Source organism: Lissotriton vulgaris, chromosome 7 (genome assembly GCF_964263255.1).
Source record: "Lissotriton vulgaris chromosome 7, aLisVul1.2, whole genome shotgun sequence".
NCBI classification, from domain to species: Eukaryota; Metazoa; Chordata; class Amphibia; order Caudata; family Salamandridae; genus Lissotriton; species Lissotriton vulgaris.
Genome location: NC_141695.1, coordinates 271475800 through 271499492, shown reverse-complemented (window position 1 = coordinate 271499492; position 23693 = coordinate 271475800). Strand labels below are relative to the sequence as shown.

The window sequence follows — 23693 nt, the reverse complement described above, 5'->3', positions numbered from 1 at the left end:
CCCAAACACCAAAAGGACAACAGTCAGAGAAACTACTAGACAACAAAAACACCCACAACAGCAAAGAACTCTTCGTCAAATAGCTCTCCAATCACTACGCCTGCAACAACATCACACCCTCGCAAGACCTCTGCGACTCACTTGTCTCGTTCTTCCACCGCAAGATCGCTGACATACACAACAGCTTCAGCACACAGACAACGCAGCAAACCACCAAACATGCACCACCCACCACCACCCTCTGCACCTGGACATCGGTCAGCTCCGAAGACACCACCCGCATGATGAACACCATACACTCCCGCTTGCCAGCCGACCCCTATCCACTAAGTCATTGTCTGTCATGTACTGCCCTGTTGATTGGTGCGTGGACTGAGCGCAAATTGCTAACTGGCGCAAAGGATGCAGAGCCAGCGACGGCCACGGATAGAGGTGAGGGAAGTTCCTTGAGGAAGTTAGACCTCCCATTGGTGGCGGGCTGCTGCAATCTGCACTGCAGAGAGGTTGTGTGCACACCCGGAACTGCCTACTGAGCGAGGGAGTACCGGTGGCAGAGCTGCGGAGCGGGCCCCACGCAAGCGTAGGGGCCAATGCAGAGTGACCTTGCTCGTGAGGAGGCAGGGATGGCTCAATAAGACGCACGGGAGTTGCAGCTTAACAGGACTGCGCAGTGGGTGTGAGTAGACGGGGGCACAGGATTGGAGTACATCTCCAGCTGCAACCATGGCCCAGCCCCGAGGTTGGAAGGAGGGGGAACCACCCCCGTCAGCCGCAGAATCCTTACCGGTGGCAGACTGGATTGAACTGGAATTGCTGCAGAATGCTGGTATCCTGCAGCAATTTGACAAGATCCTGGTGGCCATCACGGACACACGCACTGCTCCTCAGAAGGACATTGCACAAGTTGCGACTGTATTAGGCCTACTGCGTGCAGACCAATCAAAAATCGCAGACCCAGTAAAACCGTCGGAAGCTACACTTCTGGAGGTTGGCACAGCGCAGTTGGCACCATCTGCATCAATGGAAGGGCTCTTGGACCGTCTCTCAGTAGTGGAGCGGCGAGCTGAGGACGCAAACATGCGCAATTACATCTGCATGCTGGGCCTGCCTGATGAAATTGAGGGGCCGGACATGGAGGCGTATATTGAGACGTGGCTCCGGTCTGTTGTGGCCCCGGAGGGACTTTCCATTTTTACACTCTGGAATGGGTGCATCATGTCCCGGCTACAACGCCGGCACAGGGCCCTCCTCCAAGACCGGAGGTGTCGCGGTAGCACTTTCAAGATCACCACCTGCTTCTCAGGAAATCCCGCTGCGATGGCCCCTTCAAAGTGGACAATAGCAACGTCACTCTCTCTCCAGACTACTTGTTTGCCATGCAGCGGCATCGTATGTCCTCCCAAGCTGTGAAGAAAGAACAGCAGGTGGAAGGGATTCAACATTCTCTATCTTTTGCAAGCCAATCAACGCAGACATCTACCAGAATATAGCGAAAGAACACATAACGGCTGTATTTTCAAGTTCTGTGTGACTTCATCTAAGGAAATCATATACCCACTCAGCCGGTATTACAGGTAGTTTGCACTTGGCCCGTTATATGCAGCAAATCCCTCAAAGTATTTAGTTGTTATCCTTTTTAGTTGAGAGTATAAAATAAGGAATATATATATGAGGTAAAAATGCCTCAAAATCGATGACAGTATTTGTAGATTAGGAGGCAGTATTCCATGTACCTTTGCGTTTGTACGGCATTGTTGTGTCCATCTGACTTGTTAGACCATTTTGTATCAATAGTTTAGTTTTATATATTTTGACTCTTATGTCACTTGTTTTTTTAGGTATACCGTTTACTTGTCATCTACATGAAGACACCAACTTTAGGTTTGTTCCTGTCTCCCCTTGTATGTTGTAATTATCTTATGCAAATATCATATGCATTAAGTGCGTCTTTTGACCGACAAAATGGTTGCGAACATGTTATGCACAGAGCTATATCTAGAGTTAACATCTAAAATTGGAATGTAGAGTACTATACAATCTCTCTTCTGGAATATGTTTATCATATGACATGTTAGACACAAAGTAGGAATGTTGGACCCTTTTAGTGTTAGGTTAGAGGCAATTTTGTATGTAATATATGGTATGTAACATTGTACTTTTTATATAACTTGTTTAATCTTGTGTACCTAACTTGTAAATGTAAGCCACTAAAGAAATGTATTTTACAAAAACTTCTCTCTTTATATATAATTACAGATTGTAACTTGTGGCTCCTGAAGAAGGCGTTCTCACCGAAATGCGCGTCGAGTAATTTTTCTTCATTCTGCTTGTGGACACCTCCCAATAACTGATGGTGTCTTTTTATTACTTTTTAAAATTGTATATTGTGTCATTATATGTAATAATTGGACATTATTTTATTATTGTACTGTCATATAATCTGAACAATTCCGGTTCCTTATATGATTTTTACTATGTGTATTAAAAATATGTTTGTCTCTCACTATTGATTATATCTTTTATTGTTTGCCTGTTCCTAGTCACATTTGGGTCTAGTAACTTGTTGTCTACCACTAAGATTGCCTAGGAATTTTTTGCATACACCCTATTGGTCACATTGCCATTATTATGTATTGTGTTTTGTTTCATTGATGACAATGCTTGCCAGCGGGGGGAGGCTTTATTTGTGGTGCGGGTGGGCGTAGAGTAGCGTTGCATACGCAGATGAGGCCACTAGCGGAGGGAGTCATGGCTACTCCAGACTTCAAGTTGTACTATGTAGCTGTCCAGTTCCAGACCCTCACTCCGGCGATAGCACTGGAGTTCATAGGCCCGGAGAGGGAGATTGCGCATGATGTACTGCGACATGTGTTGACATTTGTGATACTGCTGCAGAGACTCAGGATCGCGGATTTATCCATGGCAGATAATTGCCTTCGCTACTGTTGGAAACAATTCCATAGCAGGATTGGAGTGCTGAGGCCTCATGCACCCAAGATACCACTGGGCATGTGCACAGCACTGCAACATGGGGGTGATTGGTCTGGTCTGGCGGAGTGAGATGAACTGTGCCTGCAGATGGTGGGTAACTTGTACGCAGACGGAGCACTGCTTCCCTACAGTGTGCAGCAAGAAGCCTTTGGCCTCCCGCAAGGCCACTTTCTGATGCACGCAGCCTTGAGTGCCGCTCATCAAATACATTTGGGTGCTGGTCTTTAGGAACTCCCGCTGAGCAGAGTATGTCAAAATGTGGTCATGGCAGCAGGCACATACAAGGCAATTACCAGCCTCTATTAACGGTTGTCAGTCGATGGGCTTACCCTGCAACAAAGATTGAGGGAGCAATGGGCGGAGGTCCTTGGGAGGGACATCCGGTAGACGGCCTGGTCACAGATCGTGCGAAGGGTGTGGAAAGGTACTAGGAATGCTAGGTTCTAGTTGATCGATTTCCCTGTGTCACATAGGGCATATCTCACACCTGCTACAAATCATCAATCTTACCAATCCTAAACGGCGATATGGTGCCGATGGTAAGCTGAGGGAACTGACCTCAACCACAGGCTCTGGGATTGCCCATGGCTGGGCACGTACTGGGAGGTGGTGACCGGGGTGCTCTGCGAGGTGACTGGACGGCAGATTGATACGGACAAGGGGACGTGCCAGCTGCACTGGTTACCACACACAATAATCAAATGACATGATTAGTAAGTTGGTGGATTTAGGCATCATTCCTGCCAAGAGGGACATACGCCACATTGGAAGGCAGCGGCTGGCCCCAGCTTTGTTAGGTGGAAGGCAGCGATATTCTAATGGGCGGGGAGTGAGAGCTCCATCAGGCGCATAGCTCCCATTATGGAAAAAAGTGCCTGAAGCTTCACGTGCATGGGAGGCCCTGGTGGCGTGACTCTGGATAATAGACAGGGAGGAGGATAGCAGTTCTGAGTCCTCAGTGGGGGTGGGACATGCATGAGTAGCTCCATTCGGATAGAGAGGGACTAGCACAGTGAGAGGCTCCCGCAACATAAGAGGTTATAGAGAACAAGACTATAGAGCGTACGCTCACTCATTGGTACATGACACACATCTGTTGTGATTATGCTACACATAGATTTTACACTACTGCACCAGCGGCCGAGGTGGGGGGATGGGAGTTGATGGTCAATGTGCATGCCCAACGATGGGGGGTTGTTCAACAATCATGAACCAGTATTCATGCTTGATTGTGGTTCATTGATGGGCTGGGCATGATAGCATCAAAACTGAGGGGGGTTAATATGCTTTATTACTTATTGCATACTTGTCCAGTCTTATCTTGGAAAGTGGATTGCCTGAATTCATAAAGGCCCCATTCGTTTTGTTTTGTATGTATTTAAGAATAATTAAAAGTCTTATTACTAAAAGATTTTACACATAAGAGATGTGATATTGCTACATTTATTATGTCTGCTGAGCACTCATGTCATTTACTTTTGAGTCCAGGACAGGAAGGAGCACACAGTACAGGTAGTGGATGGTGTTGCACATGCTGGAGTTTATGTCGTCGTTGAACCTAACAAGGCCCCAATGGTCCATGCATGTAACGCGTAGCTGACTGGTGATTTGTTTCAGACCATGACCATGAGAAGCATGTGTTGTGTTCTGCAGCAGGATTGCTGACTGCTGGCGCAAAGTAGGTCAAGTGTGTGTTGTGTGTAGTCATGCCACCTATATAGCTAAGGTAAATTACAGTGCAGTAGGTGGATCACTGTCTGTTGCAGATGGGAAAAGAGCCACACATGCAACTCTTCTGCACACTAAAATGATGTTGGATGGAGTCACAGCAGTTAGCCTTAATCACATGCTAACATCCACTACAGCATTCTGCTTAAACACATGGGCAACTTGATATACAACTTGACATCCATCCCAACACACAAATCCATGCTCATCAACAACACATCCAGCACAACCAATGACTAATTCCGCTTTCCCTTGTATGTCACAGGGGACCAAGGATATGCACTGGGAGCATGGATGATGACACCAGTACATAACCCCACCACCCCTGGCCAGAGGCAGTACAATGCGGCACAGATACGCACAAGGTCCATTGTAGAGCGGACATTTGGTGTCTTGAAGTCCAGGTTCCGGTGCTTGGATATCTCAGGTGCCAGCCTGCTGTACAGTCCCGAAATGGTGAACAAAATGATCCTAGCATGTTGTGTGTTGCACAACATATGTGTCCGTACCAAAGCACCATGAATCCCAGTGCCAGAACCAACTGATGAAGATGAGGAAGAAGAAGAGGCTGGTGCTGTACACCCCACACCTAATGCTGCAGGACTTGCACAGAGGAACTGCATCATCAACAATTATTTTGCTTGAGTCAGTCACGTGTTGTCTGTGAAATAAAATTGTCAAATAAATAACATGTGTATGTGTTACTGTCTGCCATGGGCACTGTACCCATCAAACAGTTACGTGTCCCAATGAGGGGTCAGATGAGACCATTATCAATGGAGGTTGGGAATGTGTACGCTGTACAGTTATGCCCTGCACTGTGTCAAATGTATGAAACTCTACTTGTCAAGGTACTATGTAGGCTACACTATGTCAAATGGTTGTGTCACATGCTTCAAATACTAGCAAACTAGGGTGCTGTTTGTGATGAGGATGACATTCCTATTCTGACTCCATTTCCCCAATCCATGTATAATGAATTGGGTATGTTGTGTGAATCACACAAATCAGGAGTGTGTGAAATGGTGTACATGATGCCAATAGTCATTGCAACATCCCAATACACAATGGTGCCAATCATCAAGACACTTGTCCAAACCATGTCCGTCGTAGCAGCGGTAAACTGACCCTTAAGATGTGTACAATGTTCCTGATTACCAGGCAGTTTCTTTTCCCATGGAAGCACGCACAAGATGTGCCATATAAATAACCAGGGCCTGTATAAGATACATATCCTGAATATTACCAAGCTCATAGTTGACGTATCATGTCAAGTACATATCTGCACAAATGGCCATACTGTCAATGAGGTTCCTGAACATATGCCTCAAAGATGCATGTGTGGAATGTGATAAGAGCAGCAAATAGGGCATGTAATGGCCCAAAATGTTGCTATGGGCGGTGACAAGTGGCGCCATATGGACAGAGGAAAGGGCCTATAATTTAGATCACTTTAAAAGTAATGGGACACATTTGAGTAACAAGTTGATGTTGCGTCTAATGTGGGTACAACATTAGTTTGTCTGTCACAAGACATCAGCCTGGAAACAACTACTACCTACAGATCCACAAGGCCAAACATCACTATGCTGAGCAGATACTTTGCAGAACCGATGGACTATAACCATCACCAAGACATGCATAACAGCAACATCCTTTATATATTTTACATGGCTGGGTGAAGACACCTCCTACAGCTGGACAGACAAGTATATGTGGATACACACTGACCCCTGGGTCATTCATAGATACCAGTTAGACACATCTGTCATTGCATTTCAACCACTACGTGACATTGTAACATCTACATCTGACAGTACACAAGCAGGTGCCCACACCGCGAAGTTTACAGAAAGTGATGGGCCTATGTCACGTGTCCCCCATGGGGGAGTAGCACATGTAAGACGAGGCTATCATCACTCATGCACCACTTGTGGGCAATGGCAACATGACAAGGCATGTGTGGTGGCTAAGTGTACAAATAGTACAGACGTGCTTGGGGCTGCCTGGAGCTACCTTCCTACTTGTACCTACACATGTAGGATGCAGAGCTGCTGCCCATGTTGGTAAGTTGTGGCCCAACTACACACCTGCTGCAGCCCTTCCCCAAATTTGATGTTGATGAAAGGCATGCTCATTGCACTTCAGGGCCAGAGACTCATGAATCACGGACTACACACATAACAGTGTGAGGGCAGGGACTACTCAGTGTATGCAGGAGTGGAACTAATATTTATTCAGACTGTGTGTACCCTTTCTAATGTTAGATGCCAATATGGAGGTCAACCAGTGGTATGTATCAGTGCATGGCATACTAGACATGAGGACTGTAGTACTTGCTTTGCTGCATCCAAACATGGACCAGGGGGTGTTCTCCTATCACATTTAGCACATTCATGCTCACTGGCATGTCCCAATAGATGACCTTACCTGATGGCCCATTGACATTGTGACAATGTCATAGCATTGCATTGGTGCAATGGTGGCACCGCATGTTTACACATATCTACATTATTCTACTCCATCTCTGGATTTGTATCAACATGTACACTGCTCGTATTGACATTGTCGTACATTCCTAAGGTATCAGTCTCCGGACCCTAAAAAGCACGTTATTACATTTGCAACATTTGACCAATACACATATGAAAGTGAAAATAATATTTTATTTACAGTATATTCACGTGGTGAGCATATAGGCCTAGTGCAGAGGGGGCCCGTTGGATGGCCAGACAGAGACTATTGCTGTTATCAGGTCCAAGGGAAGAGGCATAGTTCACTCCACAGGCTGGTTGAAGTGGCGAGGAATGGGTTCATATGGCAGTCCATGGGGGGGGGGGGTCCAAGGATGTTCCGGGGGACAGTGAAAGTGAGTGCAAGAAGTTCATAGGTGGCACGAATCAGAGTGAAGCAAAACAAAAGAAACTGGGGCATTGGCACGGACGGATACTAACGCTTCCTCCTCAGCAGAATTTTGCAGTCATCCTCATCTCCATCATCATCGGTGTCATGTGCCTCACAGGTGTCAGCGGGTTTTGTGGCAGCAGCCATGTGAGGCACTGACACACCTGGTGTTGGAGCTGAGGATGTGGAGGCTGCTGCAGCATCCATCTGCACCAAACCCTGTGGCAGTAAGGAGGCGACAAGAAGGTGCAGGGCGGTGTAAATCCCAGTAACCTGGCGCATGTGTTCAGCCCTGGCAGCCAGATGTTGGGCCTGCATCCGCTCCATGCTTTCCAGGATCATACTGATGTTGTCAAGTTCCTTCCTGACATTGCTGGAACCACCCTGAGCAGACAAAGCATGTTGCCTCAGGATCATGACTCCAGCAATGTCAGCCATGGACTGGTGGAGAGCATGGAATAGGCTCTGGGTGTCAGTAAAACACCCACGTAGGCCTGCAAGTTCGGCTGCCATGATCTGGAAGCCCAGCTACACCCTATCCCCTGACCGTTCCTGGAGCTCTATGATCCGCTGTTGGAATGCACGTGTCGTTGGATCTGGCCCCAGGGAAGTGGCTGGGGGGGTGGATGCCTGCTGCTCGTTGGTGTGAGCAGGGTGTGGGCTGTGCCGAGGGCTGCTGGGTTGCCCTGCACCAGTGGCTGGGGAGGCAATGTCATTGAGTAGGAGCTGGAGGTCGTCGATGTCGATTATAGCGTAGACATCCGGGTCATCAGTGAGTGCCTGTCCAGGTTGCTCTTCAGGAGGTGCTGTCTCGCCCTCTGCAATGTGACATGGGAGATGAATTACATCACTGTTTGTCACAAACAATCATGCATTTTTTCATTACACCTTGATACAGTATGACATTGTCTGATCATACTTGTTTAGGTGAAAGGACCTGTGTTTGACAAATGGCGAATTATCTGAGGAGATTTCACATGAGAATTAGTAGTGGTACATGGTCGTCTCACAGTACCCTATTTTCTATGGGCTCTGCCTTAGCACTAGGAAATAGCCTAATGAGTGTGGAGTGTATCTTAACACAATGCTTGATTGTTTGGACTGTGATGCATATTTACACTGGCTATCTGGCAGCCCTTGTGGGACTTCATCTCATATGCTCATCATCCCACACAATACTGTCACTGACATCACCTCCCCCTTAGTGGGTGGCTCATCTTACTTCTGCTTTTGGTTCATGCTGTATGGCATTTGGATGTAAGATACCTATCTCGGCCCACCAGCCTCATCCTTAGTGTGGATTCAGTAATGGAAGGCTGATCCATGTTGTGGTGTAATAATGACTTACTGCAAACCTACCACCCGTTCTAAAATCAGTATTCCAATAGGGGAGTAGCTATGTGTCCAGCTAGCCACAATGGCCATGCCATGGTTGCCTGCATTACGTTATGGCGTACTACATGTCTCCTATGCCCCATAGTATCCGACAATAAGGTGCAGATTTCCTATACCTGTTGGCTCCCAGCATGTCTGCAGGGATGCCACAGTAATTGTGCAGAACGCCACAGCCAGCATGGATGTGATGCGTATTACGTGTTGTGCAGGCTGGGCCCTAAAATGACAGTATGTGTGGGCCATCGATGCCGTAAATGTGTCGCATTGCGGAAGTGTGTTCGCAAGTGCAAGTCAGCCAAGTGCAGGTGCAAGTGGTAGTACGTGCAGGGTGTTGACATATGCAGGTTGGGGAGTAGTATTGTCGGGTGACTCTATGCAAATGAACATCACTCGGAGTCATAGCCCTCCACGTACCAGTCCTTACAAATGTGCAGATAGCTAAACAAGTTTGGATTCACCCAGTAGCAAAACAGACTGAAGCAGCACAAGCAGCAAGTCACCCAAGCATTAAACAACACTGCGTGCCCAAAGCCAGGAAACACAGTCCCACACATCACCTGACATCAGAGGGTGCTGAGGACACCCAACGGCATCCATGCACAACATGGCCAGGGATTTCCTCCAGAAGCAAGCACAATGATCTGCCACACCCAATGCAAGCAACCTCCAAACGGCCCATGTACCAACACACCACAAGCCCAAACACAGGCCCCACAGCCAACACAGCCACTGATGGATAGTAGGCACAGAAGACCACAGATAATGACCAGCCAGGCCAAAGGGAACCAAAAGGGATAACCACCCTACAACAAAGGCACAGCATGAAGGAGGCACACCTCCAGAGGGTGCACAAACGCAAAACTGAGCACCTGCACATATACATCAGTAAGAGGTACACAACAGAACAATATTAGAACCATATACTGTGACAATGTGCAAAGGAAGAAAAAACCTGCCCCAGGAGGATTTTACTCAAGGTCCATCTGGGCAACAAGGGGCTCACATACTCAACCCACAAACCACCAAAGGGCCATCCGGCCACACACAGAGCTTGCAGGGAGTACAGAGCCCAACCCTAGTTGAAGCCAAACACCACGTAATCCCATACACACCCCAGATTCAAATGCGGACACACCCCGTGTTGGACAGCACTCCTGATAAAATGACCACATGACTGGCATGGAACCAGAGGGGCCAAGGGCTACCAAACCTAGGTCCAAACTCACCCATAGTAGGAGGACAGGCCTATGCAAGGAGGTCCAGACACACCACAGCCACCCCACAAGCAGAGCAGACACCCCGAGACAGATGTGAAACAACAAGGGATCTCCGGCAAGCCGCAGCAAGCAGGGCCGGACTGGGAACCAAAACCGGCCCCGGCAAAGTGCTCGGCTGTCCCCCCTGGGGAGGTTGGGGGTGCAACAGAGCTCCTTGCCGGGTCCGGTTTTCGTCCGACTTCGTTACAGGAACCAGTTAGCAGCTATGCTGCATAAACGGCCCTGTAGCTAAAAGGGACCCCAGGGGCCCTAAACCGGCCCCTACCCTTGCGGCGCACCGGGGGATTGCCCGGTGCCGGCAACGGTCAGTCCGGGCCTGGCCGTAAGGTCCCACTGCTAAACACAATGTAGGGAGTCAGACCCACCCCGAACAAACTCAATGCCTCCCCACATAGGAGGCTCGAGCCAGTCCAACCTGCAGCAGGATCCAAAAATCATGTGCAATTTGTGGGAACGCACACATATGGCATTACACACCACCATCAAACAGTGTGACCGGAACATCAACATCCTCAGGAGGTACAAAGGCAGTAAGAGCCCAGAGCAAACGAAGCAACCATGGGATATACATAAGGCATAGGCTGCAATCACACACTAGACCAGTGCCAGCCTGCGCCACCAGAGGCCCAAGACATGTACATTAGCACACGGATATCAATGAAAACACGATGTGACCCCCCAACCGCCCTGCATGAAGCATCACGCATGCTGAAAGCAAGTGCAGGGATAGGACGCAGCATTGGTCCAAGAGTGAGTGGCTGGTATCATTCATAATTACCTCAGCCAATGGAATGACGCGTAGCAACGCCAGTACACTACCTCCTGTGCATTTGTGCCACCCCCGGTGGCAGCCCTTAGTTACGGTACACCTCTCTTTATGAGGCAAGACCTTGGGGATATGCCACAGCATTGGGCATCCTTTGCACCACATATGCTGCACATGGATTGCGCTACAGCAGCCGCACAAAATGTAAGGCTGATGCTGACTTTCAGGGGTGCAAGGAACTTGTAAATCTGCACCATGATGTATGGTTTGTGGTGTTGTGATCCCCCCTATTGTGTGTTGCCTTTCTACGTCTGCATGATGGTATGTCATAATTTTACGCAATGCATGACATGTAGAGGCAAAACAAAGAATTTGACCAGTAACGTCTATTTAAATGCATTTGGAAGTGAATCATTGAACATGCCCCGCCCTACACTATCCTGTGGAATACTGAAACACCACAATTTTCACTATTGACAGACCGGTCATAGAAGGACCATTTATTAACAACAACATAATATATGTACTCCTTGATCAGGTATATGAACCTTTTTCTAATTTTAGTTACATATTCGGTCTAGAGGTTGTCATATTAGTTATCTGACATGTTTTTTTCAAATAAATTCATCTCCTAGATATATCGATCCCAATATTTGTATATTGCGGAAAATCTTCACATATACACATCTCGAGTATCAACTATCGGAACCCTAGAAAAGTCAACGTAGGTAAATAATCCATCACTGGTTGCTTTATCATAACAAGTGCTCATGTCTTTAGTATCACTCCTTGTTTTCTATATTAACTGACCTGAGGTAATACTATATCTTTCAGACATCTACCAGAATACAGCGAAAGAACACATAACGGCTGTATTTTCAAGTTCTGTGTGACTTCAACTAAGGAAATCATATACCCACTCAACCGGTACTACAGGTAGTTTGCACTTGGCCCGTTATTTGCAGCAAATCCCTCAAAGTATTTAGTTTTTATCCTTTTTAGTTGAGGGTATAAAATAAGGAATATATATATATATATCAGGTAAAAACGCCTCAAAATCGATGTCAGTATTTGTAGATTAGGAGGCAGTATTCCATGTACCTTTGTGTTTGTACGGCATTGTTGTGTCCATCTGACTTGTTAGACCATTTTGTATCAATAGTTTAGTTTTATATATTTTGACTCTTATGTCACTTGTTTTTTTAGGTATACCGTTTACTTGTCATCTACATGAAGACACCAACTTTAGGTTTGTTCCTGTCTCCCCTTGTAAGTTGTAATTATCTTATGCAAATATCATATGCATTAAGTGCGTCTTTTGCCCGACAAAATGGTTGCGAACATGTTATGCACAGAGCTATATCTAGAGTTAACATCTAAAATTGGAATGTAGAGTACTATACAATCTCTCTTCTGGAATATGTTTATCATATGACATGTTAGACACAAAGTAGGAATGTTGGACCCTTTTAGTGTTAGGTTAGAGGCAATTTTGTATGTAATATATGGTATGTAACATTGTACTTTTTATATAACTTGTTTAATCTTGTGTACCTAACTTGTAAATGTAAGCCACTAAAGAAATGTATTTTACAAAAACTTCTCTCTTTATATATAATTACAGATTGTAACTTGTGGCTCCTGAAGAAGGCGTTCTCACCGAAATGCGCGTCGAGTAATTTTTCTTCATTCTGCTTGTGGACACCTCCCAATAACTATAATCTGAACAATTCCGGTTCCTTATATGATTTTTACTATGTGTATTAAAAATATGTTTGTCTCTCACTATTGATTATATCTTTTATTGTTTGCCTGTTCCTAGTCACATTTGGGTCTAATAACTTGTTGTCTACCACTAAGATTGCCTAGGAATTTTTTGCATACACCCTATTGGTCACATTGCCATTATTATGTATTGTGTTTTGTTTCATTGATGACAATGCTTGCCAGCGGGGGGAGGCTTTATTTGTGGTGCGGGTGGGCGTACAGTAGCGTTGCAGACGCAGATGAGGCCGCTAGCGGAGGGAGTCATGGCTACTCCAGACTTCAAGTTGTACTATGTAGCTGTCCAGTTCCAGACCCTCACTCCGGCGATAGCACTGGAGTTCATAGGCCCGGAGAGGGAGATTGCGCATAATGTACTGCGACATGTGTTGACATTTGTGATACTGCTGCAGAGACTCAGGATCGCGGATTTATCCATGGCGGATAATTGCCTTCGCTACTGTTGGAAACAATTCCATAGCAGGATTGGAGTGCTGAGGCCTCATGCACCCAAGATACCACTGGGCATGTGCACAGCACTGCAACATGGGGGTGATTGGTCTGGTCTGGCGGAGTGAGATGAACTGTGCCTGCAGATGGTGGGTAACTTGTACGCAGACGGAGCACTGCTTCCCTACAGTGTGCAGCAAGAAGCCTTTGGCCTCCCGCAAGGCCACTTTCTGATGCACGCAGCCTTGAGTGCCACTCATCAAATACATTTGGGTGCTGGTCTTTAGGAACTCCCGCTGAGCAGAGTATGTCAAAATGTGGTCATGGCAGCAGGCACATACAAGGCAATTACCAGCCTCTATTAACGGTTGTCAGACATTGTCTGATCATACTTGTTTAGAGGAAAGGACCTGTGTTTGACAAATGGCGAATTATCTGAGGAGATTTCACGTGAGAATTAGTAGTGGTACATGGTCGTCTCACAGTACCCTATTTTCTATGGGCTCTGCCTTAGCACTAGGAAATAGCCTAATGAGTGTGGAGTGTATCTTAACACAATGCTTGATTGTTTGGACTGTGATGCATATTTACACTGGCTATCTGGCAGCCCTTGTGGGACTTCATCTCATATGCTCATCATCCCACACAATACTGTCACTGACATCACCTTCCCCTTAGTGGGTGGCTCATCTTACTTCTGCTTTTGGTTCATGCTGTATGGCATTTGGATGTAAGATACATATCTCGGCCCACCAGCCACATCCTTAGTGTGCACTCAGTAATGGAAGGCTGATCCATGTTGTGGTGTAATAATGACTTACTGCAAACCTACCACCCGTTCTAAAATCAGTATTCCAATAGGGGAGTAGCTATGTGTCCAGCTAGCCACAATGGCCATGCCATGGTTGCCTGCATTACGTTATGGCGTACTACATGTCTCCTATGCCCCATAGTATCCGACAATAAGGTGCAGACTTCCTATACCTGTTGGCTCCCAGCATGTCTGCAGGGATGCCACAGTAATTGTGGAGAACGCCACAGCCAGCATGGATGTGATGCGTATTACGTGTTGTGCAGGCTGGGCCCTAAAATGACAGTATGTGTGGGCCATCGATGCCGTAAATGTGTCGCATTGCGGAAGTGTGTTCGCAAGTGCAAGTCAGCCAAGTGCAGGTGCAAGTGGTAGTACGTGCAGGGTGTTGACATATGCAGGTTGGGGAGTAGTATTGTCGGGTGACTCTATGCAAATGAACATCACTCGGAGTCATAGCCCTCCACGTACCAGTCCTTACAAATGTGCAGATAGCTAAACAAGTTTGGATTCACCCAGTAGCAAAACAGACTGAAGCAGCACAAGCAGCAAGTCACCCAAGCATTAAACAACACTGCGTGCCCAAAGCCAGGAAACACAGTCCCACACATCACCTGACATCAGAGGGTGATGAGGACACCCAACGGCATCCATACACAACATGGCCAGGGATTTCCTCCAGAAGCAAGCACAATGATCTGCCACACCCAACGCAAGCAACCTCCAAACGGCCCATGTACCAACACACCACAAGCCCAAACACAGGCCCCACAGCCAACACAGCCACTGATGGATAGTAGGCACAGAAGACCACAGATAATGACCAGCCAGGCCAAAGGGAACCAAAAGGGATAACCACCCTACAACAAAGGCACAGCATGAAGGAGGCACACCTCCAGAGGGTGCACAAATGCAAAACTGAGCACCTGCACATATACATCAGTAAGAGGTACACAACAGAACAATATTAGAACCATATACTGTGACAATGTGCAAAGGAAGAAAAAACCTGCCCCAGGAGGATTTTACTCAAGGTCCATCTGGGCAACAAGGGGCTCACATACTCAACCCACAAACCACCAAAGGGCCATCCGGCCACACACAGAGCTTGCAGGGAGTACAGAGCCCAACCCTAGTTGAAGCCAAACACCACGTAATCCCATACACACCCCAGATTCAAATGCGGACACACCCCGTGTTGGACAGCACTCCTGATAAAATGACCACATGACTGGCATGGAACCAGAGGGGCCAAGGGCTACCAAACCTAGGTCCAAACTCACCCATAGTAGGAGGACAGGCCTATGCAAGGAGGTCCAGACACACCACAGCCACCCCACAAGCAGAGCAGACACCCCGAGACAGATGTGAAACAACAAGGGATCTCCGGCAAGCCGCAGCAAGCAGGGCCGGACTGGGAACCAAAACCGGCCCCGGCAAAGTGCTCGGCTGTCCCCCCTGGGGAGGTTGGGGGTGCAACAGAGCTCCTTGCCGGGTCCGGTTTTCGTCCGACTTCGTTACAGGAACCAGTTAGCAGCTATGCTGCATAAACGGCCCTGTAGCTAAAAGGGACCCCAGGGGCCCTAAAACGGCCCCTACCCTTGCGGCGCACCCGGGGATTGCCCGGTGCCGGCAACGGTCAGTCCGGGCCTGGCCGTAAGGTCCCACTGCTAAACACAATGTAGGGAGTCAGACCCACCCCGAACAAACTCGATGCCTCCCCACATAGGAGGCTCGAGCCAGTCCAACCTGCAGCAGGATCCAAAAATCATGTGCAATTTGTGGGAACGCACACATATGGCATTACACACCACCATCAAACAGTGTGACCGGAACATCAACATCCTCAGGAGGTACAAAGGCAGTAAGAGCCCAGAGCAAACGAAGCAACCATGGGATATACATAAGGCATAGGCTGCAATCACACACTAGACCAGTGCCAGCCTGCGCCACCAGAGGCCCAAGACATGTACATTAGCACACGGATATCAATGAAAGCACCATGTGACCCCCAACCGCCCTGCATGAAGCATCACGCATGCTGAAAGTAAGTGCAGGGATAGGACGCAGCATTGGTCCAAGAGTGAGTGGCTGGTATCATTCATAATTACCTCAGCCAATGGAATGACGCGTAGCAACGCCAGTACACTACCTCCTGTGCATTTGTGCCACCCCCGGTGGCAGCCCTTAGTTACGGTACACCTCTCTTTATGAGGCAAGACCTTGGGATATGCCACAGCATTGGGCATCCTTTGCACCACATATGCTGCACATGGATTGCGCTACAGCAGCCGCACAAAATGTAAGGCTGATGCTGACTTTCAGGGGTGCAAGGAACTTGTAAATCTGCACCATGATGTATGGTTTGTGGTGTTGTGATCCCCCCTATTGTGTGTTGTCTTTCTACGTCTGCATGATGGTATGTCATAATTGTACGCAATGCATGACATGTAGAGGCAAAACAAAGAATTTGACCAGTAACGTCTATTTAAATGCATTTGGAAGTGAATCATTGAACATCCTGCCATACTTATCAACAGAACCATGATGATACAGCATTGTAGCATTAATTGTTAATATTTTTCCTGTAGGTAATCTGTGCATGATCACGTTTCTTGACCCCTATCTCTTGTGTAGATTTTATTTTCTATTAAAATTAATCTTGTAATTAGTGGTTACACCTATTAATCATAAAACAAATTATTTGGTGGGATAAAAAATATTGTCAAAATGTTTCCTATGTTTTCTGGTATTTATTTCTATTTTTAACTAGTAATCCATGATTGTATTCATTTAGGAATCAGATATAATTATTTGTGGTTTAGCGACAGATAGCGAGTATATTTTCGTCGCAAACACAAAAAACGGGTCGCATTTTGATCGATTTTCTATATAACTCCCATAGCGACGTTTAATGGCACGATTTTCGTCGCTAACGCCAATAATTTTGTCGCTAAGTCGGAATTTTTTGCAGCAAACACGGGAAGTGGTGTATTATTGCTTCCTGTCACATGGGTGTGGTTTTTACTTTCACTTTCTCTTTTCTGCACTTGCTGGTGCATGGGCTGAGTGGAGGAGGTGTATGGTGGTTGCTGTGTTGGAAGTTGGTTTTGGAGAGAGTGGTGCTGCGTGCTCTGTCCTGTCTGAAGTGTCTGTTTGTACTTTTTGTTGTATATTATACAGTTTGTGTGTCTACTGTCCTCTGGTTTGTCTGCAGTGTCTGTTTGTTGTATTTGTTGTATTGTACACAGTTTGTGTGTCTAGTGTCCTCTGTTTTGTAGAGTTTATTTAGGGGTTAGTTAGTATTTTTGTAGAGGGAGTTTGTTAAGTGGGTTATTATTTATTAGTTTTAAGTGGGTTACGGGGGTCAGGGAGATGCCTGCTGTTGGGAGGTCGGGGAGGATGAGTGAGGAGGCATTGGGGGGGGCTTTATGGCTGATTACATTTTATCTGCCAAATATGTTGGAGACGGGGGCGGATCCTGCAGGGGTATGCTGTGGGGGCACGGAATGTGCTCTGGGAGCATGTGAGGCTCCAAATGGAGCACTACTTTAAGATTGCACGCTCTGTGCACCAGTGGAAGCACCGCTGGCAGGACATGACTGCGTGGGAGGCTGACCTCCTGTATTACACCGGAGTGATGCCAGGCATACAGGGTGGTAAGTCCAAAAGCCATTGTTTCACTTTAATGTTCAAATGTAATGTAAGTGAGTTACAGGTGTGACATGTGTGTAAGGCATGTACATGCTGACTCGTTGCTGTGATACTGTGACAAGGTGTTGATGACAATGTAATTCCCCTTTGGGCCATATGTATCAAGGCAAAAATAGTTTGCTAACGCAGACATTAGCTGATTTGCAGCGTCAGCTAACCCTTTTTCGCTAAATGGTATTTATGTGACATTTTTTGTGCAAAGTAAGGAATCGCAAAATTTTCCTTTTCTTATTTAGCAATAGCATTTGAGGAATAGCTACGTTAGCAATTCCTTACATGCAATTTATAAAGGCAAATAACATTCCAAATTGCCATTTAGGATTTCATGGGTGCTGCAGGGTGTTCTTGTGACACCCCTGCACCCTAGGAAAAATTGTCAATTTGCAATTAGCAAATTGCTAATTGCAAATTTTCCCATTAATTCCTTTGGGCCTCCTGGCACATAGAAATGAATGGGAAGTTTGAGATTAGCAATTTGCTAATCGCAATTTAGGAATGTTGATGGTTCACTAACAATAAGCGATTTCCTACATACTTACCATTTTGCGATTTCAAATTAGCGAATCCTTCAAAATCGCTATTTAGTAATCGCTAAAGGGAATGTTGATACATCTGTCCCTATGTGATTTGCACATGATTTGCTTCAGTTCAGATTAATTTGGACTCCCACTTCCAGGCACTTTTTTAGCAGATTTACAAGCATCTTGGGGTTCTTTGGCGGCGCAGTTGCATTACTTATGTGACAAAGCGGCAGCGCGAAAGTAGCGCCATGGTGCAGGGTATGTACAATATCACAATTCTGGGAGAATCATCACTTTCTAAAGATATGCACCTTTAGGGTGCGTTCTGCCGCAAGGGAGGGCATTCATACACAGGAACACCTCTGTAAAGTGACAGAGTGAAATATATAAGGTTTCAGTCATTCACTTTCATGGCAATGCTGCGTCTTACCTCTGGGCCTGCCTGAAGCAGGCATGAGGATTGACGCAGTATTGACAAGATAGGGCCAACAAGAGCATTGCTGGAGCTGCGCCGCACATTCTTTACAACTCCTGCAATGCACTGCATTTACAGCACAGATGCCTGATGCATATGTGCCATTCTTGCAGCATGTTGGGCAGCATGGGACATGCAGCTCACCATGTGAGTTGGGCCATGGTGCACATTTACTCTTGCCTCCATGCTGATTTGGTGGGATGCACCATTACCTGTAATACTGTCCCTTGGTGTGCTACAGTAGAGTAGGTGTGTGAGTAGTCAATGCTAATGTCCCTATTTGTATAGCTCCATGATTTGACAGTTGGAGTGAGTAGTCACGTTCTCATTGAGGTGTGAACACATATTTGCAGTATGCAGACCAGATGTGGGACTGAGGCTTTCTGTGTGTCACTTGCAGTCACATTACTATGTGATGGTGAATGACCACATGCCAGTAAGGGTGCCAAGGCACAGAGGATGTTAGCATTTATGAGCCCATCACGGCTGTAGTCAGTCAAAGAGATGTGAGCAGCGACAGTGTGCAGGATGATGTGTGTGTGTCCAGTATGTGTAACTGTACATATCTGAGCAGTGCCAGTGTGTGTGTGACCTATGTGCAGGACAGTACACAGTGTGACAGATGCTCAAATCCATGAGCAGCAGGACTGTATCTACACGGCCCCTGTACATGGGTCATGTGTAGATATATCCTTGCCAGGTGATTATGCAATGTGTGAGTTTGACAGCTCCAGAGTGTTTTACATCCCAAAGGACTGTGTATCAGCCTCTTACTAAATGCATAGTTACCATCATACGCAGTACAACGTACACATGATGCCTGTGTGGACATGGTGCTTACAAATGGCATAACCCAACTGTTATGTGCATGTATGACTGTGGTTATGTTATGTTTGGCCACCACTGCATTAGCAAGCCCGTGTGTGCATGCCAAGCAAAGAGCACAGAGTCATTAGTACAATGTGTGAATCCCCTACAAAGTGATATAGCATTTCCTGTGACTGAAAAGTTGTTCCTCATGTTTATGTAACGTTTCTGGATGCCATGCAATGACACATATTTTATTTGGTTCACTCACAGATGGTCGGTGACCCATCACGCAGGGTGACGTGGATCGTTTCAAGGACCCAAAAGCCACTGGTGAGTAATTGTAATGTAAATTGCCATGTGTGATGTAATGGATGTCATTAAGTAATACAACACACGGTAGTTTTGCAATGCTGGTGTGTTCCGCATGTCACTGGGCCACAAGGTGCAGAGTATTGTTATGTTAATATTCAGACAATATGTAAAAGAGTGTGGTTAGACGCATATCTATCTAAGTTGTGACTTTGTCCATGAAGGGACAATGCAACAGCTCTGATTACCTGTGCATGACATCCAGCACAGATTATAACTAAACAGCCAATGATCCAGGGATCATGCAGGCATTACACTACAGGATTTTCACACATGGCTACATATTATCAAGACCAGCCAGAAGATGTATCCACGCTTCATCTGCAGTACACTGCCACTGAAGCGGACATTGAGGTTTACTAATATGCCCTGGGACATACCCATATCATGCCAGGTTAAGGTCATATCATGTGTAAGGTATGAATAGATCACATATCATCCACACAAGTTTTGAAGGTCCTTTTGCAGTGTAAATCAGATGAAACTGTGCCATAGAGGTTCAAGGCAATGTTGCACCACATATTGGGAACAGGCAAGTTTACCAACTTTCACAGGAGAGTTTGTGTTGATAGATGGATAATGGGTGAGGGGGCAGTTCATTACACCGCCAAGGGGCAAGAGAAGTTACCTAGCGTAGCCATGTTGAGATGGACACAAGACTGGGTCATGAATGTTTTATACCAGGGTCTAAGTGGTCTATTTTGCCCATCCCAGTTCTTCTCCTTTATGAGGTCTTTAGGTCCAGGGTTAGACAGGATGTCATGCATGCAACTCTAATTCTTAAACTTCCTTTTCTGCCGCATGATGAGCCTGTGGTGTATTTTCTATGTAGGTGTGGAAGGGGTTATAGGCGACAGGTCGTGAGTAAGTGTGGCTGCCAGATTCTGCAGGGTCTGCTGTTTGGCACACATTTTTAAATGTAGTAATAAAATCTGAGGATTGCTGTCATCGGTGTGGCTGATGGGCAGGCCCTGCAGCAAAGGGTTCCTTGCTTCAATAGGATGGCATTTGGAGTTATTCCATATTTTACACGTGAACCCGTAGCAGGTGAAAATTATCTGGCTGTCGAGCTTTGTCCAGGACAGGGCATGCTGTTTTGTTAGTCGTAGGTCTAAGATCACATGTTTGCAAGGGGGACAGGAGCACAGTTCCAGTTGCCACCTTTCATGTGACCAAGATACCTCAGGGCTGCCAAACGGAATGAAGTCTGTTTTACTGCTGTTTAGTTTGAGTTTGTTGATGCTCTTCTAGTTACTCATGTTAAACATGCTTTTTGTGCAACAGAGACGTGTGTCAGTGTAGTTTGTACCACACGTACTCAGTTACTGCTTATTGTCAGCATACAATACGCTTAGATGAGCCGTACAATTTCCAGACGTTGCCCAGCAGGCTCAAGTATAGATTGAACAGCATTGGACTTAGGATAGATCCTTACCCCATGACCAGGACAGCTATGTGATTTCTCAGGTGCATATTGTCAAGGCCTTTATGGCGTGTTTTGCAGCTGTTTCCTGCCGATGTACGCAACAATATTGTGGAGAAATTTCTTGATATTCTTGACACCTGTTGTTTGTAGGGGTGTCCCGGTCTTTTTCCCATGCATGTAGGCTGAGCTTACATTGAGTTTCCATTGACATATTCATACAGCCACACTGGCAACCATGTAAAAGAGTGGCTGTCTTGTCAGTGACTACATGACCTGTACACATTTTCAGATAGACACACATGTCTGCACATGTGCATCGTACAGCAGTAGCAGCAGTGTGTCACAGGGTCAGATAAGGGTGGTGCTGCCCATGGAGGGGTAGTGCCACACTACGAATGTTAATTGGACTACTTGCACACTCTCAGGATGCACAAAGGTGACATGTTATCACTGTCTCATTTGGCGTCTAATTTGTCAGTACATCACACCTGCCATGTACTGTCATGTAACGTTCCAGGGCCTGTATTGTGGAAAGTAGGGCTTGTCAATTATGTGGTCAGGTCACTTTGAGACGTTACAGGATGTGACATGTGTGTTGCCTCCCATGTGGTATGTGAATTGTGCCAAATAATATGATGGTAGGCAAATGATCCAGTGTCCTTGCTTTGGGATTGACATTTCCAATTTTTTTCAGACAACATGAATGCAGAGGAGACACATGCATTCAATGTGGCTAAGGAACGGTGGGTTCACATCCGCAGGGTTAAGAAGGGGTACAGGAACATGGCACGGAAATACGTGGCTGCTCGGAAGGATGGGACCTGGCACACGATGCCAGAGGCTGTAGGACACACAGACAAAGCAAAGAAATCCAAGGCTGGTGGCAAGGCTGGCGGAGTCAAGAGACCAAAGACAGTGGTCTCACCTGTTGTTCCCATCCCAACCACTGCAGCAATTCCAGGTACCAGCAGCCAGAGGCCGGCTCAAGCTGCACCCAGCCAGGGAGCAGCCCAGACCACAACAGCCCAGGATCTGGGGGCACCCACCACAATGCCGCCAATGGCTGAGACCCAAAAAGAGATACTCATTGAGCTGGCCAGGAACAATAACTTGCTCCTCGATGTACGGAATGACCCGATTACCCTGAACCGGCGGGTGAATGACATTGCAGTGAAACTTGGAATTCCGTAAACCTGGACTTCTTCTGCCCCACACCCCTCTTCTGCCTTCCCTCCTTGTTCTTAATTATTTTGTTGTATATAGTTGTATAATAGGATTTAGATGTAGATTAGTTTTAGATTAGGTATAGTTAGTTAGTGTAGTGAGATATTGTTAGGTTAAGATAGTGTTGGGGCTAAGTTTATTTTCTCTTTGGGTGGGGGGTTTATGTCCTTTTGTAGTTTGTGTAGTAGGGTTTAGTTAGTATTACATGTGTAGTTTAGTTTAATATGTGTGTAGGGATTTTAGACGTGTTAGTTTTAGTGTTTAGTGTAGTTTTAGATACTTTTGAATTGGTTACTACTTGCATTGGTGTCAGGTAGGTTGCAGAGTGTGGGTCTTCACACATTGTATGCTTCTCAGGTCATCAGTGGTGTGATCCCTGTATGTGTGACTTTGGATGCAACCTGTTACTGGGATGCATGTATAGTGTTCAGTAAACCTTAGCTGTGGTATTTGTTGACTTGCATGGTTGACAGTTTACATTGGATTTATTGTGTATGGGCAAAATCTGGGGGCATATTACCAAGGGCATTATCGCCGCATTTGCTGCACTTTTTCCCGCTCATGCGGCAATTATTTTATCGCCCTATCACCAGTTAGCGACAGCTTGTAGGCGATAGCAGGCATTTAGGGGCCCACTTTGCATGTCAGCGATAATTATCGCTAATGACATGCAAAGTAGGCCTGCCAAGATGTCAGCGCCAGAAAACAGTCGCTAACATCTCTAACTCCTATTAACAACTTTTGGAAATATTCGCGCTAAGTGCGAATATCTCCATAAGCGAACGCCTGCTAAAAGCAGTTCTTAGCCATGTTATCCAATGGAAGGTGGATAACATGGCTAAGAGCATTGTCACAATAATGCATGTATATCGCTGTGTTTTCAGCGATATTCATGCATTTTGCTGGATTTTTACCGCTTTTGAGATAAACCTTGATAATATCACGGTATCTCAGCGGTAAAAACTCCTCGGTGCTCGGCGATAATTATCGCTACTGCTTGGTAATATGCCCCCAGCTACTTAGCGTTCTGCTATATTGCACTAAATGGCAAGACAGTCCACAGTTTTG

General features: G+C 46.3%; 1 protein-coding gene across 1 annotated transcript; it reads left to right on the top strand.

Moving 5' to 3' along the window:
• Window positions 1-723: 723 nt before the first annotated feature.
• Window positions 724-22592, top strand: LOC147701371 (uncharacterized). The gene is made up of 3 exons (XM_086929340.1): window positions 724-1160; window positions 19861-19940; window positions 22096-22592. The coding sequence occupies exons 1-3, from the start codon at window positions 724-726 to the stop codon at window positions 22590-22592; spliced, it is 1014 nt and encodes a 337-aa protein (XP_086785466.1).
• Window positions 22593-23693: the final 1101 nt, after the last annotated feature.

Excerpts from the sequence above, each read along its gene's own strand:
- LOC147701371 (XM_086929340.1), top strand. The coding sequence starts at position 724 with ATGGCCCAGCCCCGAGGTTGGAAGGAGGGGGAACCACCCCCGTCAGCC. Across the intron at positions 1,161-19,860 it reads TATATTGAGACGTGGCTCCG|TTTGGTTCACTCACAGATGG; the intron begins GTCTGTTGTGGC and ends ACACATATTTTA. Across the intron at positions 19,941-22,095 it reads GACCCAAAAGCCACTGGTGA|ACAACATGAATGCAGAGGAG; the intron begins GTAATTGTAATG and ends AATTTTTTTCAG.